The following is an 18,334-nucleotide window of genomic DNA, read 5'->3' on the forward strand; positions in this document are numbered from 1 at the left end:
TCCTCTGCACCCTTTCCAAAGCTTCCACATCCTTCCTATAATGCGGTGACCAGAACTGCACACAATACTCCAGGTGCGGCCTCACCAGAGTTTTGTACAGCTGCAGCACGACCTCGTGGCTCCGAAACTCGATCCCCCTACTAATAAAAGCTAATACACCATATGCCTTCTTAACAGCCCTATTAACCTGTGTAGCAACTTTCAGGGATTTATGTACCTGGACACCAAGATCTCTCGGTTCATCTACACTGCCAAGAATCTTCCCATTAGCCCAGTACTCTGCATTCCTGTTACTCCTTCCAAAGTGAATCACCTCACTTTTCCGCATTGAACTCCATTTGCCATCCCTCAGCCCAGCTCTGCAGCCTATCTATGTCCCTCTGTACCCTACAACATCCTTCGGCACTATCCACAACTCCACCGACCTTCGTGTCATCCGCAAATTTACTAACCCACCCTTCTGCACCCTCTTCCAGGTCATTTATAAAAATGACAAACAGCTGTGGCCCCAAAACAGATCCTTGCGGTACACCACTAGTAACTAAACTCCAGGATGAACATTTGCCATCAACCACCACCCTCTGTCTTCTTTCAGCTAGCCAATTTCTGATCCAAAGCTCTAAATCACCTTCAACCCCATACTTCTGTATTTTCTGCAATAGCCTACCGTGGGGAACCTTATCAAACGCCTTACTGAAATCCATATACACCACATCCACTGCTTTACCCTCATCCACCTGTTTGGTCACCTTCTCGAAAAACTCAATAAGGTTTGTGAGGCACGACCTGCCCTTCACAAAACCGTGCTGACTATCGCTAATGAACTGATTCTTTTCAAGACGTTTATAAATCCTGTCTCTTATAACCTTTTCCAACATTTTACCCACAACCGAAGTAAGGCTCACAGGTCTATAATTACCAGGGCTGTCTCTACTCCCCTTCTTGAACAAGTTGACGACATTTGTTATCCTCCAGTCTTCCGGCACTATTCATGTCGACAAAGACGACATAAAGATCAAGGACAAAGGCTCTGCAATCTCCTCCCTGGCTTCCCAGAGAATCCTAGGATAAATCCCATCTGGCCCAGGGGACTTATCTATTTTCACACTTTCCAAAATTGCTAACACCTCCTCCTTGTGAACCTCAATCCCATCTAGCCTAGTAGCCTGAATCTCAGTATTCTCCTCGACAACATTTTCTTTCTCTACTGCAAATACTGACGAAAAATATTCATTTAACGCTTCCCCTATCTCCTCTGATTCCACACACAACTTCCCACTACTATCCTTGATTGCCCTAATCTAACTCTAGTCATTCTTTTATTCCTGATATACCTATAGAAAGCCTCAGGGTTTTCCTTGATCCGATCCGCTAATGACTTCTCGTGTCCTCTCCTTGCTCTTCTTAGCTCTCCCTTTAGATCCTTCCTGGCTAGCTTGTAACTCTCAAGCGCCCTAACTGAGCCTTCACATCTCATCCTAACATAAGCCTTCTTCTTCCTCTTGACAAGCGCTTCAACTTCTTTAGTAAACCACGGCTCCCTCGCTCGACAACTTCCTCCCTGACTGACAGGTACATACTTATCAAGGACACGCAGTAGCTGCTCCTTGAATAAGCTCCACATTTCGATTGTGCCCATCCCCTGCAGTTTCCTTCCCCATCCTACGCATCCTAAATCTTGCCTAATCGCATCATAATTTCCTTTCCCCCAGCTATAATTCTTGCCCTGCGGTATATACCTGTCCTTGCCCATCGCTAAGGTAAACCTAACCGAATTGTGATCACTATCACCAAAGTGCTCACCTACATCTAAATCTAACACCTGGCCGGGTTCATTACCCAGTACCAAATCCAATGTAGCATTGCCCCTGGTTGGCCTGTCTACATGCTGTGTCAGAAAACCCTCCTGCACACACTAGACAAAAACTGACCCATCTAAAGTACTCGAACTATAGTATTTCCAGTCAATATTTGGAAAGTTAAAGTCCCCCATAACAACTACCCTGTTACTCTCGCTCCTGTCGAGAATCATCTTCGCTATCCTTTCCTCTACATCTCTGGAACTATTCGGAGGTCTATAGAAAACTCCCAACAAGGTGACCTCTTCTCTCCTGTTTCTAACCTCAGCCCATACTACCTCAGTAGACGAGTCCTCAAACGTCCTTTCTGCCGCTGTAATACTCTCCTTGATTAACAATGCCACACCCCCCCCTCTTTTACCATCTTCTCTGTTCTTACTGAAACATCTAAATCCCGGAACCTGCAACATCCATTCCTGCCCCTGCTCTACCCATGTCTCCGAAATGGCCACTACATCGAGATCCCAGGTACCAACCTATGCTGCAAGCTCCCCCACCTTATTCCGGATGCTCCTGGCGTTGAAGTAGACACACTTTAAACCAAGTTCTTGCTTGCCAGTGCCCACTTGCGTCCTTGTAACCTTATCCCTGACCTCACTACTCTCAACATCCTGTACACTGGAACTACAATTTAGGTTCCCATCCCCCTGCTGGATTAGTTTAAACCCCCCCGAAGAGCACTAGCAAATCTCCCCCCCCCAGGATATTGGTACCCCTCTGGTTCAGGTGAAGACCATCCGGTTTGTAGAGGTCCCACCTACCCCAGAAAGAGCCCCAATTATCCAGGAAACCAAAACCCTCCCTCCTACACCATCCCTGCAGCCACGTGTTCAAATCCTCTCTCTCCCTATTCCTCGCTTCGCTATCACGTGGCACGGGCAACAACCCAGAGATAACAACTCTGTTTGTTCTCGCTCTAAGCTTCCACCCTAGCTCCCTGAATTTCTGCCTTAAATCCCCATCTCTCTTCCTACCTATGTCGTTGGTGCCTATGTGGACCACGACTTGGGGCTGCTCCCCCTCCCCCTTAAGGATCCCAAAAACACGATCCGAGACATCACGAACCCTGGCACCTGGGAGGCAACACACCAACCGTGAGTCTCTCTCGTTCCCACAGAACCTCCTATCTGTTCCCCTAACTATGGAGTCCCCAATGACTAATGCTCTGCTCCTCTTCCCCCTTCCCTTCTGAGCAACAGGGACATACTCTGTGCCAGAGACCTGTACCCCATTGCTTACCCCTGGTAAGTCGTCCCCCGCAACAGTATCCAAAACGGTATACCTGTTGTTGAGGGAAACGGCCACAGGGGATCCCTGCATTGCCTGCTGGTTCCCTCCCGTTCCCCTGACGGTAACCCATCTACCTACTTCTTTTACCTGAGAAGTGACTACCTCCCCATAACTCCTCTCAATAACCCCCTCCGCCTCCCGAATGATCCGAAGTTCATCCAGCTCCAGTTCCCTAACGCGGTTCTCGAGGAGCTGGAGTTGGGTGCACTTCCCGCAGATGCAGTCAGCAGGGACACTCTTGGCGACCCTTACCTCCCACATTCTGCAGGAGGAACATACAATTGCCTTAAACTCCATTCCCACTATTCTAACTTCCCAACAAATCGACTGAAAAACCAAAAAAAAAGTCAAAACTTGTTAGCTTAGCAATCCGACGGACAGAATTTTTAAAATAAAAAGCTTACCTTATCAACACAAGAGAGTCCTTTTTTTTTGATTAGAGGAGGAGGGTGGGTGGGAGATACTACATGTGTAGTGTCTCGGGTACAGCCACCGCCCAAATATATAGTTTGCACTTACCCAGCAGTCCCCTGGTCCTCCGAAAACAAAAGGGAATTAACTTTTAACTTGCACTGAAACTGACTTCCCAGCTGCAAGTTTGCTCCGTACCTCCGCTTCTGTCAAAGCTGCTGCAACCAAAACGAAAAGAAAGTGATTTTAAACCGCCCAAATATCTAGTTTTTACTTACCCAGCAGTCCCCTGGTCCTCCGAAAACAAAAGGGAATTAACTTTTAACTTGCACTGAAACTGACTTCCCAGCTGCAAGTTTGCTCCGTACCTCCGCTTCCGTCAAAGCTGCTGCAACCAAAACTAAAAGAAAGTGATTTTAAACCGCCCAAATATATAGTTTTTACTTACCCAGCAGTCCCCTGGGTCCTCCGAAAACAAAAGGGAATTAACTTTTAACTTACACTGAAACTGACTTCCCAGCTGCAAGTTCGCTCCGTACCTCCGCTTCTGTCAAAGCTGCTGCAACCAAAACTAAAAGAAAGTGATTTTAAACCGCCCAAATATATAGTTTGCACTTACCCAGCAGTCCCCTGGTCCTCCGAAAACAAAAGGGAATTAACTTTTAACTTACACTGAAACTGACTTCCCAGCTGCAAGTTCGCTCCGTACCTCCGCTTCTGTCAAAGCTGCTGCAACCAAAACTAAAAGAAAGTGATTTTAAACCGCCCAAATATATAGTTTGCACTTACCCAGCAGTCCCCTGGTCCTCCGAAAACAAAAGGGAATTAACTTTTAACTTACACTGAAACTGACTTCCCAGCTGCAAGTTCGCTCCGTACCTCCGCTTCTGTCAAAGCTGCTGCAACCAAAACTAAAAGAAAGTGATTTTAAACCGCCCAAATATATAGTTTGCACTTACCCAGCAGTCCCCTGGTCCTCCGAAAACAAAAGGGAATTAACTTTTAACTTACACTGAAACTGACTTCCCAGCTGCAAGTTCGCTCCGTACCTCCGCTTCTGTCAAGGCTGCTGCAACCAAAACTAAAAGAAAGTGATTTTAAACCGCCCAAATATATAGTTTGCACTTACCCAGCAGTCCCCTGGTCCTCCGAAAACAAAAGGGAATTAACTTTTAACTTACACTGAAACTGACTTCCCAGCTGCAAGTTCGCTCCGTACCTCCGCTTCTGTCAAAGCTGCTGCAACCAAAACTAAAAGTAAAAACAAAACTAAAACTAAAAGAATTTCCTCTAAGTCGGGTCTCTTGTGCAGCCCCCACTTCTTTTGCCTCGCCATTGGCAGCATCCCTTCAGCTGTCCAGATCCTAAGTTCTGGAATTCCCTGCCTGATCCCCTCAGCCTCTCCATCTCACTTTCCAAGATGTTCCTTAAAGCCCAGCTCGTTGAGCAAACTTTCTAATTGTTCGAAGGCTGCGTTTGCTGACAATACAACCACCAGGTGGCGCAGCGCTTGCACATGCACAAATACAGGCTCTTCAACTGGAACGTCAGTGCCTGCGACGTTCTGGCAGCTGCCAGGATTAAAGATGGCACTGCTCAATTTATCACAGGAAATGCTTATGGCGACATTGTTCCAGCAAACTAACCTTACATTAAGTTGGATGGAAGCCCAGTAATATGCTACGATGTAGTTATAGGATACTAACTGTAATCCTCAGAAACATTTAATATTCCAGTAATCCTATTGAATGCAAAAGGAATTTTATACTTGAATTTCCATCGGAAAATAGTGTATTGTCACCCTGATCGAAAATCGGGCAGATTATAAAATGTGCTGCCAATTCATTATTGCGATTTGTTTATATGACTGACCAGGACTGATTTTACCCGAGTGCAGCTACTAGCTCCTGTCCCACTGGCCGCTCTCCCCCCTCGGCAACTCGCTCCCCCCCCCCCACCCCCCAACCCCCCTTCTCTCCAGACCTCGACGCTCCCCCCCACTCCCCTGGCCAATTGTTCCCCGCTCATGCCACTCCACTCTCCGGAGCAAGTGGCCGAGAGGAAGGAAGCGGTGCAGCCCAGAGCTAGCAGCCGGAGAGCGGGGTGGTACGAAGCGAGTAACAATCGGGTGAGGGGGAGCAGCGAGGTCTGGAGCGAGCAACTGAGGGGAGGAAGCGTCGAGGTCTGGAGGGAGTTGCTGAGGCGATCAAGCTCCAGCCTCAAAGTCTCCCATTCAGCCACTTCCTCCAGCGGAACGGGGGGGAGAGGGGGGGGGGTGCGTGGTGCTGGATACCCGATGATGCTTCAACGCGCATGTGCGAAGATGGACCAGGTGCCGATACGCGATGACATTAGTGCTGCACGATGACATCATCCCGCGCATGCGCCACTTCGTCCTGGTAAGATGTAGCTGCGTGTCTGTGCATCTTGGTGCACTCTGATGATGTCAGCGGTCTGCTGCGTTGTCAGGAATCACTTTGTTGTTCTAATGTCCCCTCCTTTGACTTGATGTCAGCTATCCTATGAATACACCCATTTTTCACCAGCTATCTCTTCACAACATTGTTTGTCTACCTTTAGAGATGTGTGCATTATGTCATGCTCATGTGGAGTGCAGCGATTGAAAATACAGAACTCAATTGAAGCGTTATAAAAAAATTGACTTTTAAAAATGTGGATAACTTGCTGGAAGAAAATGGCCACTGCAGGTCACACAGTATATTCAAACTGTCTTCCTGTCTGGCAAGGACAAAAGGATACATTTCAAGCTAAGAGGTGTCAATTACACTCATCCTGAACCATCAAGAGACATTTTTCAATTGAATAGGTTCTTCTGAAACAACAAAGGTGTGAAATAACCACATCCTGGTCCATTGTTGGTCACCACAGGGAAGAAGACCAGTGTCTCCTAACAGAAGCTAATGAGAGATTTCTTACCTTAAAAAAGCAGCCCTCTGGGGAGAGGGAGAGATCTCAGCAAGTCATCCAGCTGACACCTTTGAAAGCAGCCCAGCCAAGGCAGATGAACCCTGCTACACCACAGCACAGAATTTAAAATGACCATCAACTCAATTCTGAAATCTTAACCACCAGAAAATATACAAACATCTCAACAAGCTCAAGTCTACAAGCAAACCAGGCCTGCAACTTTAAATGAAAAAGCCCATCCACCAGAGAAGTTCCAACAGGTTTACTGCAAACCACGAACACCAACCTACTTCCCCCTTTTCCTTTCTATTCTTGTGTATGAGTGTGTGAGTGAATGCGGATGTGAATGAGGTTACCACCATTTTGGGAATCGTGAAAAAATAAATATTTAATCTTTTGTGTTAACCCTGTGATAAAACCTGTCATTTGTCTGTTTATTTGACCTAAAGATACTCAAAGGACTAACCCATCACTTTACCTTTCAACTGACCACAAACGTGTTTAGTTAAACAGTGGGAATGACCCACACACCTTACCACTTGTCAGTAAGAAATTGGGGGTTTGAAGCCAGTAGCTGAAACAGCAGGTTAGACAAGAGATTTGTGGAAAATTAAGCAAACGGGTTTTCTCATATCATTTACAGCATTGAAGGAGGCCATTTGGCCTGTCGAGTCCGTGCCAGCTCTCCACGTAGTTATGTTGTAAGTTTCACTCCCTGGCTCGATCCCCGTCGCCCTGCAAGTCTATTTCTCTCAGGTGACCATCCAACTTCCTCTTGAAGTTATTGATCGTCTCCATTTCCACCACCCTTGTGGGCAGTGAGTTCCAGGTCATTATCACCCACTGTGTAAAAATGTGTTTCCTCATATTCCCCCGGCATCTTTTGCCCAAAGCTTTCAATCTGTGTCCCTAGTCCTTGTAACATTTGTTAATGGGAACAGCTTTTTCTTATCTAACTTATTAAAGCCTGTCATAATCATGTACACTTTTAGTAAATCTCCGCTCAATCTCCTTTGTTCCATGGAGAACAAACCCAGCTTTTCCAACCTAACCTTGTAACTAAATTCTCCACCGCTGAAACCATTCTGGTAAATCTCCTCTGCACCCTCTCAAGGACCCTCACATCCTTCCTGAAGAGTGGTGACCAGAACTGGACACAGTTCTCTAGTTGGGGCCTAACCAGAGACACGTAGAGGTTCATTCTTTTCTTCTCCACGTTGGTAAAAACAAAAGACATGGCCATCTTTAATGCTCAGGAGTTGTAGAGCAGGGAGACATATCCCATAATATGTTAAATTAAGTATTGAAGATTTAAAAGTTGTAGTTACTGAGGTGGGAGACACTTTTATACAGCAAATAAAGAAACCTGCACCCGCTTCCCCTCCCCCCCTTTTCCCCCCCCCCTTCCACCTCCAGTCCCCTTCCCTGCTCCGCCCTCTCAGCTCACCCCCTCACAACCCTGTCCCAGCCCGCCCCCCCTCGCACCATCTTCCACCCCGCACCCCCTTCCCCTGCATCCCCCACCCCCTTACAGCCCCCTTCCCAGCTCCCCCTCGCACACCCTTCCCTCCACCCCTTCCCCACGCACCCCCTCCTCCCACCGGCATCCTCCTACCCTGTGTAGGGGCCCTAACAACCCCACTGCCTTGTGGGCGTCTCGGGAGAGACCAAGGCAAAGGGAGTAAAACCCGAACAGATAATCTGGAGCGGAACCCCGTAGGCGGTCATGTGTCACCTTTGGCATGTTTCCGGCAGTTCCTGCAGCCATACCGGTGCCAAACGTCGTGCTCTGCACTCCTTTGGACTCCACCAGAAAGGCCGAGAGGGGAGTTTTGACGACTGGGCAACTCTCAACCTCCATAAATTCGCCCAGGCATGCGCCATGGAGAGATCACTCCATAGTTGCCTCACAGCGACTGACACAACATGGAAGGCAGCAGTTACGGGTTATAAGTCCAGATAAATTGGCGTAGAAACTGGGCGCCACGGGTTGCCTTTGTCGGTGGGAGAGGTCATTGCACCTCACTGGATAGCTACCGCCCGCCTCAAACCGGGCAGCCCCCGGTCAATAAAGTTCTGTCCCGCCACAGTCTACCTGCTTCAGTGGGTGCTTGGAGCTCAGGGTCATTGCCCGAAAGGTGGACTGATACACCGCACCAAACTACATGAAAAAAGGAAAGAAGGTACCAGCCCTTCGCTTTGCAAGTTGGAACGTCAGAACTATGTGTCCTGGCCTGTCGGAAGACCTTACACAAATCAACGATTCTCGGAAGACCGCCATCATCAACAACGAGCTCAGTAGACTCAATGTAGACATTGCAGCACTTCAGGAGACTCGCCTCCCCGCGAGTGGATCTCTAGCAGAGCAAGACGACACCTTCTTCTGGCAGAGCAGGGATCCTGAAGAACCAAGACAGCATGGAGTGGGCTTCGCCATCAGAAACTCCGAGCTCAGCATGATAGAGCCTCCCTCAAATGGCTCGGAACGCATACTGTCCATCCGACTGCTCACCACCTCTGGTCCAGTACACCTACTTAGCATCTATGCTCCAACACTCTGCTGCCCACCTGAAGCTAAAGACCAGTTCTACGAGCAACTCCATAACATCATTAGCAGCATCCCCAACACCGAACACCTATTCCTGCTGGGGGACTTTAATGCCAGGGTTGGGGCCGACCATGACTCATGGCCCTCCTACCTTGGGCGCTATGGCGTTGGAAGGATGAATGAGAACGGGCAGAGACTGCTTGTGTTGTGTACCTATCATAACCTCTGCATCACCAACTCATTCTTTCACACTAAACCCTGTCACCAGGTTTCATGGAGGCACCCAAGATCGCGTCATTGGCACCAGCTAGACCTCATTGTCACAAGGCGAGCCGCCTTAAACAGTGTTCAAATCACACGCAGCTTCCACAGTGCGGACTGCGACACCGACCACTCCCTGGTGTGCAGCAAGGTTAGACTCAGACCAAAGAAGTTGCATCATTCCAAGCAGAAGGGCCGCCCGCGCATCAACACGAGCAGAATTTCTCACCCACAGCTGTTACAAAAATTTCTAAATTCACTTGTAACAGCCCTTCAAAACACTCCCACAGGGGATGCTGAGACCAAGTGAGCCCACATCAGAGACGCCATCTATGAGTCAGCTTTGACCACCTACGGCAAAAGTGCGAAGAGAAATGCAGACTGGTTTCAATCTCATAATGAAGAGCTGGAACCTGTCATAGCCGCTAAGCGCATTGCATTGTTGAACTACAAGAAAGCCCCCAGCGATTTAACATCCGCAGCACTTAAAGCAGCCAGAAGCACTGCACAAAGAACAGCCAGGCGCTGCGCAAACGACTACTGGCAACACCTCTGCAGTCATATTCAGCTGGCCTCAGACACCGGAAACAGAGGAATGTATGATGACATTAAGAGAGCTCTTTGGCCAACCATCAAGAAGATCGCCCCCCTCAAATCTAAATCAGGGGACACAATCACTGACCAACACAAGCAAATGGACCGCTGGGTTGAGTACTACCTAGAACTGTACTCCAGGGAGAATGTTGTCACTGAGACTGTCCTCAAGGCAGCCCAGCCTCTACCAGTCATGGATGAGCTGGACATACAGCCAACCAAATCGGAACTCAGTGATGCCATTGATTCTCTAGCCAGCGGAAAAGCCCCTGGGAAGGACAGCATTACCTCTGAAATAATCAAGAGTGCCAAGCCAGCTATACTCTCAGCACTACATGAACTGCTATGCCTGTGCTGGGATGAGGGAGCAGTACCACAGGACATTCGCGATGCCAATATCATCACCCTGTATAAAAACAAAGGTGACCGCGGTGACTGCAACAACTACCATGGAATCTCCCTGCTCAGCATAGTGGGGAAAGTCTTTGCTCGAGTCGCTCTGAACAGGCTCCAGAAGCTGGCCGAGTGCGCCTACCCTGAGGCACAGTGTGGCTTTCGTGCAGAGAGATCAACCGTTGACATGCTGTTCTCCCTTCGTCAGATACAGGAGAAATGCTGTGAACAACAGATTCCCCTCTACGTTGCTTTCATTGATCTCATCAAAGCCTTTGACCTCGTCAGCAGACGTGGTCTCTTCAGACTACTAGAAAAGATCGGATGTCCACCAAAGCTATGAAGTATCATCACCTCATTCCATGACAATATGAAAGGCACAATTCAACATGGTGGCTCCTCATCAGAGCCCTTTCCTATCCTGAGTGGCGTGAAACAGGGCTGTGTTCTCGCACCCACACTTTTTGGGATTTTCTTCTCCCTGCTGCTTTCACATGCGTTCAAGTCTTCCGAAGAAGGAATTTTCCTCCACACAAGATCAGGGGGCAGGTTGTTCAACCTTGCCCATCTAAGAGCGAAGTCCAAAGTACGGAAAGTCCTCATCAGGGAACTCCTCTTTGCTGACGATGCTGCTTTAACATCTCACACTCATGAGTGCCTGCAGAGTCTCATCGACAGGTTTGCGGCTGCCTGCAATGAATTTGGCCAAACCATCAGCCTCAAGAAAACGAACATCATGGGGCAGAATGTCAGAAATGCTCCATCCATCAATATTGGCGACCACGCTCTGGAAGTGGTTCAAGAGTTCACCTACCTAGGCTCAAATATCACCAGTAACCTGTCTCCAGATGCAGAAATCAACAAGCACATGGGGAAGGCTTCCACTGCTATGTCCAGACTGGCCAAGAGAGTGTGGGAAAATGGTGCACTGACACGGAACACAAAAGTCCGAGTGTATCAGGCCTGTGTCCTCAGTACCTTGCTCTATGGCAGCGAGGCCTGGACAACATATGTCAACCAAGAGCGACGTCTCAATTCATTCCTTCTTCGCTGCCTCCAGAGAATACTTGGCATTAGGTGGCAGGACCGTATCCCCAACACAGAAGTCCTCGAGGCGGCCAACATCCCCAGCTTGTACACACTACTGAGTCAGTGGCGCTTGAGATGGCTTGGCCATGTGAGCCACATGGAGGATGGCAGGATCCCCAAAGACACATTGTACAGCGAGCTCGCTTTAAAAACATCTGCAAACGCAACATGAAATCCTGTGACATTGATCACAAGTCGTGGGAGTCAGTTGCCAGCGTTCGCCAGAGCTGGCGGGCAGCCATAAAGACAGGGCTAAAATGTGGCGAGTCGAAGAGACTTAGTAGTTGGCAGGAAAAAAGACAGAGGCACAAGGGGAGAGCCAACTGTGCAACAACCCCGACAAACAAATTTCTCTGCAGCACCTGTGGAAGAGTCTGTCACTCTAGAATTGGCCTTGCTAGCCACTCCAGGCGCTGCTTCACAAACCACTGACCACCTGCAGGCGCGTATCCATTGTCTCTCGAGATAAGGAGGCCCAAAAGAAAGAAGAAAAGAAACCTGAAATACTGAAGAGTCCAGCTAGCTATTTTAAATTTACCCCTGAACCAGAAGGAAAAAAAAAAGCATTGAACTGGAGTCTGCGAAAATTATCCTCGCTAAAATTCAGTTGAAAAGAGGAGATGCAGTTTCAGAAAGAAAAAGAGGAAATAGAGTTTCAGTTGAAAAGGGAGTAAATACAATTGCAGAAAGAAAGAGAGGTGAGAAAGTTTGAGTTAAACAGGCTGCCAGCACAAGGTGAGAATGTCACCAGCCACTCAAACCTTATCCAGAATTCGGAACAATACTTTGATGTTTTGAGACACTCATGGTTAGTGCCAAAATTCAATGAGCTCGTTGAGCTTTTTCTCTGTTATCAGAAGAAAGCTGTCTCGATTATGAACAAACTAAAACAGCAATTCTGAATGTGTACAAGTTAGTCCCTGAAGCCTGTCGGTAACAGTTTTGAAATGTTAGGAAGAGACCTACCTGGACTTGCATTGAATTTGAAAGAATTAAACATTTGGCTCTCAATCTCTCAGGCTAAAACCCTCATGTGAAAATTTGACAGAAGTGATTTTTCTGGAAGAATTTAAAAGTAACATGCCAACTAATATAAGAACCCAAATTGAAGAACAAAGAATTAACGGTGAGAGACACAGCAAAAATGACCGATTATAAATTAACACACAGACCTTAAATTCAGAATAAACCAGTAACTGTTACAGGTCAGGGAGAAATGAGATGGATGTAGAAGAAGCAGAAATGGGCTTGAGAAAAGGAGAGAAGGGAAGGAAAAACAGATCAGTCTTCAACGATTAAAAGAAGGAACCAAGATGATAAACCACTAGGTTCCCACTGTGGAAAATCTGGGCCTGTTAAGGTAGATTGGACACTGCAGTCAAGCCAGTGACTATTGTTATACAAGTTGTGAGCATGTGTTCCAATATCACACAAGATCAGGTTAGCTACAAGAACTATTTGCATAATGGTAAAGGAAAAGGGAATGTAAAATTTCCTGAGGTAAACAGGATTTGTGAAAGGCACAAGAAAACTAGGAGCGAGGTCAGTGTGGATTTTCCCACTGAAGAATCAAACAATCAGTTTCTAAATCCAAAGCTAATGAAACCCAGCGATTAGAATCCACTAAGGACAAAGTGCAGGAGGAGAATCCCTATGCTTCACTGGGGCTAAAAATCAATTTATTAACCGAGAGATAAGAGTTATCGATATGCTGGAGTTTGAGCTGCTGAATCCATGTGTTGTGGAAACAGCAGTTAATGGGTTAAAGTCTGTACAGACTCTTGCCATCAGCCAAGAACAATGCAGTAACAAAAATTTTCATATTACAAACCTTGGCTCAGAAAAGAGGTCCCTGCATCCGCCTGAAAAAAAATGATCACTTCAAGGACTCAGGAGCCAAAATTGAATTACTCTTTAGGCAAAACCTCACAAACAACGACATGTTTGATATTAAAGTTCCCAAAGTACTACAGATGCTAGAGTAAAACCAATTCTGTTTGACAACACATAACTCGGACTTAAAGGCAAGAGACAATTCACAGAACCAGGTTTAAAACAAATTCTAGGGCTACATTTAGACGCAAAAGGAATTTCAAGTATCATTGTGCCTCATTCAAAGAAGGGGATGATCTAAAACACTTAAACAAGAAATGGCTGTTAATGCCAGCTGTAGCAGTTGGAAAATTGAGGTATGGGTGTCATGTGTGCAGTCGTGTGACTCCCATTCCTTCCTTCCTCCCTCCCTCAATTGAAAATATAGAACTCAAATTTAAGACTTGTATAAAAAAAAAATCACTTTTGCACTGAGGATCAAACAGTATATGTATTCCAAGCTAAGAGGTGTCAATTACACTCATCCTGAACCATCAAGAGACATTTTTGAATTGTGAGAGATTTTTACCTTCTAAAGCCAGCCCTCTGCAGAGAGACAGAGATCTCAACAAATCATCCAGCTAACACCTTCGAAAGCAGCCCAGCCAAGGAGGACAAACCCTGCTGCAACACAACACAGAGTTTAAAATGACCATCAACTCAAGTCTGAAATCATAACCACCAGAAATCCTTACAAACATCTCAACAAGCTCAAGTCTACAAGCAACCCAGGCCTGCAACTTTAAAAAAAAAAGCCCATCCACTAGAGAAGTTCTCACAGGGTTCCTGTAAACCACGAACACCAACCTCACTTTGACCTACTTACCCCTTTACTTCTCTATCTATCTATCCCTGTGTATGAGTGTGAGAGTAAATGTGGACATGAATGAGGTTACAGCCATTTTGGGAATAGCGAAAAAATATTTAATCTTCTGTTTTCAACCTATGAGAAAACCTGTCAATTGTCTGTTTATTTGACCAATAGACACTCAGAGCACGAGCACATCACTTTAACCAAACACATTTTCAGTCAGTTGGAAGGTAAAGAGTGGGAACCACCCACACCCCTTATCACCGGTCAGTAACCACTAGAATCCCCAATCACTTTCTCCAATTTCTTCAATACTTTTCCCTGAAGGGTTTGTGAATATTGAGCATTCACCCTACCCATGTGTAGAGTGTTTATAAGTATGTAAGTATCTATCCAAAGTAAACATTATTTTCCATTCATGAGCACAATATCCGAACACATTAAGAGACATCTTTGTTGAGACTTATAGAATGTAGCACATGTGGTATGTTTGGGTTTTCAGAAGATGTTTGTCTCAGTGAAGGTTGTAGCCGTTTGTTATAAGAGGAAATGTCACATTCTGGATAGAATGTCGATAATATGTTTAGTTTTCTCCATTTGTGTTCACAGATCCGAACTCCACCATCACTGATTTCTTGACAAATTATGACGATTACCAGTTGTTCAAGTTGACAAAACTCTACTGGGACAGACTAGAACAGGCAATTGAAGAAGGAGTGGACAGAGTCAGCTCATTGGTAACATACGAGAGACATTTCAGTGGACAAGAACATGGGGTAAGTGAGAGAGACACAGAATGAGTTTGGATTATTTAAACACCACAGAACTAACAGGATATCAGATCTTATAATCATAGAATGTTACAGAAGAGAAACAGGTCAAATAGAAAAGAAATGGATAAACCTGAACATATTATGAATCTGAAACAATGATATGAAGAGGTGAAAATACCCAGCGGGTATTACCGGCATTTCAAGAACAAAAACAAAAATCTTCAAATGGATAAAATGTGAGACCCAAACAGGGAAACTAACCAGAAGCCAGCGATGGGGATTGAAAACCTGATGTTGTGCAGGGTTTATTCTCCCCCACACATCACCAATTCCAACTTCAGTGCAGGCACAATCTGGGCAGTAGAACTTGCTGTGGAGGGTCACTCCCCGGAAGAGCACTTTGGAAAATTCCATACAAACAGCCTGTAATGTTCTGTTAGTTCCTTTTAATGGAAGAGAAGTAAATGGGAATGAAAATCAGACAGGGTATATAATGGACGATGGATCTGCTACCACCTGCACAAGTTGAAAAACTAGTCAAATCTCAAGCATCTGTTTACCACCCATTAACATCAATATCCATTCAATCTAGTCCCAATTTTATGATCATTCCCCATACTCTATCTTTCCTACTTTTTCACACACCAACAGAATTCTCCTGAATAAACATTTGCCCACTTGCTTCCACAGTAGTTTTTGGGAGTAAATTATGCTTTTTAAACACATTGTGTATATGAAGACATTTTTCCAAATTCAGTCTGAATGCATCAAATTTACTTAAATATTTGTTCTTTGGCCAATCAGTGAAAACTATAATCTATTTATTTGATCATTTCTCTTCAGAATCTGAAGACCTGCAGCAACTCCTCACTTAATCTGCTCACCCTCGAGTGGAATGAGCCCAAAGTTCTCAAATCCCTCACTGTAACAGTAATTCCACATTCCTCATTAACAGCATCCTAGTCAATCTGCATGTCGGTTTTTCTTTCCCCGATGCTTTTACTTCCTATAAATGGCGCGTTTTAAAAACGGATGGAAGAAATTTCCTGGCCCTGTGCTCTTGCTGTGAAACCTCACTGCAGAGAAATAGCAGGAAATTGAGCTCATTCAGTCTGTAATTTCCTGCCCCTATATTCTTGCTGTGGAACACCACAGCCTGGCGGAAGGTCAGGAAATTGAACATATTCTGTCTGTTATTTTCAGACAAATAGATTGACTTCTGCTCCATTTTGGTTATGGAAAGCATGACTAGGAGATAAAATGTTGTAGTTTAATGTTTTATAAGCAGCTGGATTTTGCAGTAGAAATAATAGTGAGGCTAACAGTGCTTGCCATTGCTAACATTAAACTGGACAGTAACTTTCAGCGGCTGCACATGCCCAGTTAAACACAGAAATCTCTCAGTTTCTGTCTGAGATGCTGTGCTCCTCCAAAAGCTTCATTGGTGATTTACCATTGAACTGTGTGAAGTTGCTGAATTTACCGAATAGATACACTTTAAACTGGTCAGAAAAAATGTTACAGCTTGTTCATTCCAGTGTAAGTAATTTTTTAGCAGAGTGATAAATCTTAATTACTGCCAAACAACCTCGCTGGCATGGAAAAATGACTTTTACAATTGTGGAGTCTCGTTCCTTCAAATTTAAATTATTGTTGGAGATTAAAGAAAATAAATGCATTTTAATTGTTTTTACTTTTTCTTGCTGTCTCTTTTCCCTCTCTCCCGATCTAATTATTCTTTCCCTCTTGTTATTGTGCTTTCTGTACCTGGTTTGACATTGAATTAAATATCCAAACTGACACTTCCTGCTTCAGACTCTGTGCCGTTCATTAACAAATTTTCAATCTGACTGGTTAATCTTCCCCTGTTCACACAGGTTCCAGATGCTTTGTAAAGGGGTTTTTGTGTTTTCAGGAGTTGACTGAAAAGAACCTCCAGCACAACTGCCTATAAAATGTTGATGGACAAGTGCCAGTGTGCAGTCCATTCACCACAGATCACAAGATCCGTCTCATTGTTCTTTCGTTCTTTATTCGGTTTCAATTTTCCTCAAGTTAAATATTATGATGACTGATGACATTGTCATCTTTTAACACAAACCCTGTCTCCTTGCTGCTTCTTTCCATCTCCCTCCATAACCACTGTTTGAGGCTGCACCTAAATGTTCATAAATTCTGCATCCTATTTCCTCGGACTGGAGGAAGTTATATAGTGGGATTCCCCAGGGGTCGGTGTTGGTACCAGTGCTTTTCCTGATATGTATTAATGACCTAGGGTTGTGTGTACAGGGCACAATTTCAAAATTTGTGGATGACAGAAAACTTGAAAGTATTGTGAACTGTGCAGAGGACAGTGAACTTCAAAAGGATGTAGACAGGCTGGTGGAATGGGTGGACAAGTAGCAGGTGAAATTTAATGCAGTGAAGTATGAAGTGATACGTTTTGATAGAAAGAATGAGAGACAATATAAAATGAAGAGTGAAATTCTAAATGAGGTGCAGGAGCAGAAGGACCTGGGGTGTATGTGCAGAAATAATTGAAGGTGGCAGAGCAGGTTGAGAAAGGGGTTCACAAAGCATACGGGATCCTTGTCTTTATAATTAGGGGCATAGAGTACAAAAACAAGGCAGTTATGATAAACCTGTATAAAACACTGGTTCAGACTCATCTGGATATTGTGCCTGTTCTGGGCACCACCCTTTAGAAGAATGTGAAGGCATTAAAGAGGGTGCAGAGAAGATTCAGGAGAATGGTTCCAGGGATGAGGAACTAGAGCATGGCTACCCAACCCGAACCCGACGGGACCCACTGACATGTGTTGGGTTCGGGTTGGTTCGGGTCGCTCTTCCGGGTCCAGCATTCGGGCTCGGTTCGGGTTGGGCTGGGTCAGACACAGTGACAGCCAGTACGTCAAGGCGGGAAACACTCCGCACTCGTCTGCAGTGAGTGATTCCATCGAAGGTAGAGCACTACATCTTCAATAAATTTGATTATATTCCGGTGGTCGGGTCAGGCATGGGAAAAATGAAAGGCCTCGGGCTCAGCTCGGATGTAGTTCTGTTGGACTCGGGTCGGGTTTCATTTGCAGACCCAAGCAGGCCGTTACGAGGAACTTCATTTAGGTGGATAGATTGGAGAAGGTGGAGATGTTCTGCTTAGAGAAGAGAAGGTTGAGAGGAGATTGTTCAAAATCATGAGGGGTCTGGACAGAGCAGATAGGGAGAAATTACTCCTGTTGGCAGAGGATCGAGAACCAGAGGACACTGATTGTAGGTGATTGGTAAAAGAAACAACAGTGACATGAGGAAGAAGTTTTTTTATGCAGTGAGTGGTTAGGATCTGGAATACACTGTCTGAGAGTGTGGTTGAGGCAGATTCAATTGAGGCTCTCAAAAGAGAATTGGATAATTATCTGAAGAGATGAAGAAGAAAAAAAATTGCATGACTACGGAGAAAAGGCCAGGATGTGGGACTAGGTGAGTTGCTCTTGCAGAGAGCTGGCAC

General features: G+C 45.5%; 1 protein-coding gene across 2 annotated transcripts in view; it reads left to right on the forward strand.

The window, feature by feature from the left end:
- LOC137385169 (NACHT, LRR and PYD domains-containing protein 3-like) overlaps window positions 1-18,334 on the forward strand; it is a 103,889-nt gene that overhangs the window by 18,971 nt on the left and 66,584 nt on the right. For both annotated transcript variants that reach the window (XM_068060138.1, XM_068060137.1), the window contains exon 7: window positions 14,666-14,832. In XM_068060138.1, the coding sequence (XP_067916239.1) occupies window positions 14,666-14,832 (167 nt within the window). The remainder of the gene's footprint in view (window positions 1-14,665; window positions 14,833-18,334) is intronic.

The sequence above is a fragment of the Heterodontus francisci genome, chromosome 28 (genome assembly GCF_036365525.1).
Source record: "Heterodontus francisci isolate sHetFra1 chromosome 28, sHetFra1.hap1, whole genome shotgun sequence".
Taxonomy (NCBI): domain Eukaryota; kingdom Metazoa; phylum Chordata; class Chondrichthyes; order Heterodontiformes; family Heterodontidae; genus Heterodontus; species Heterodontus francisci.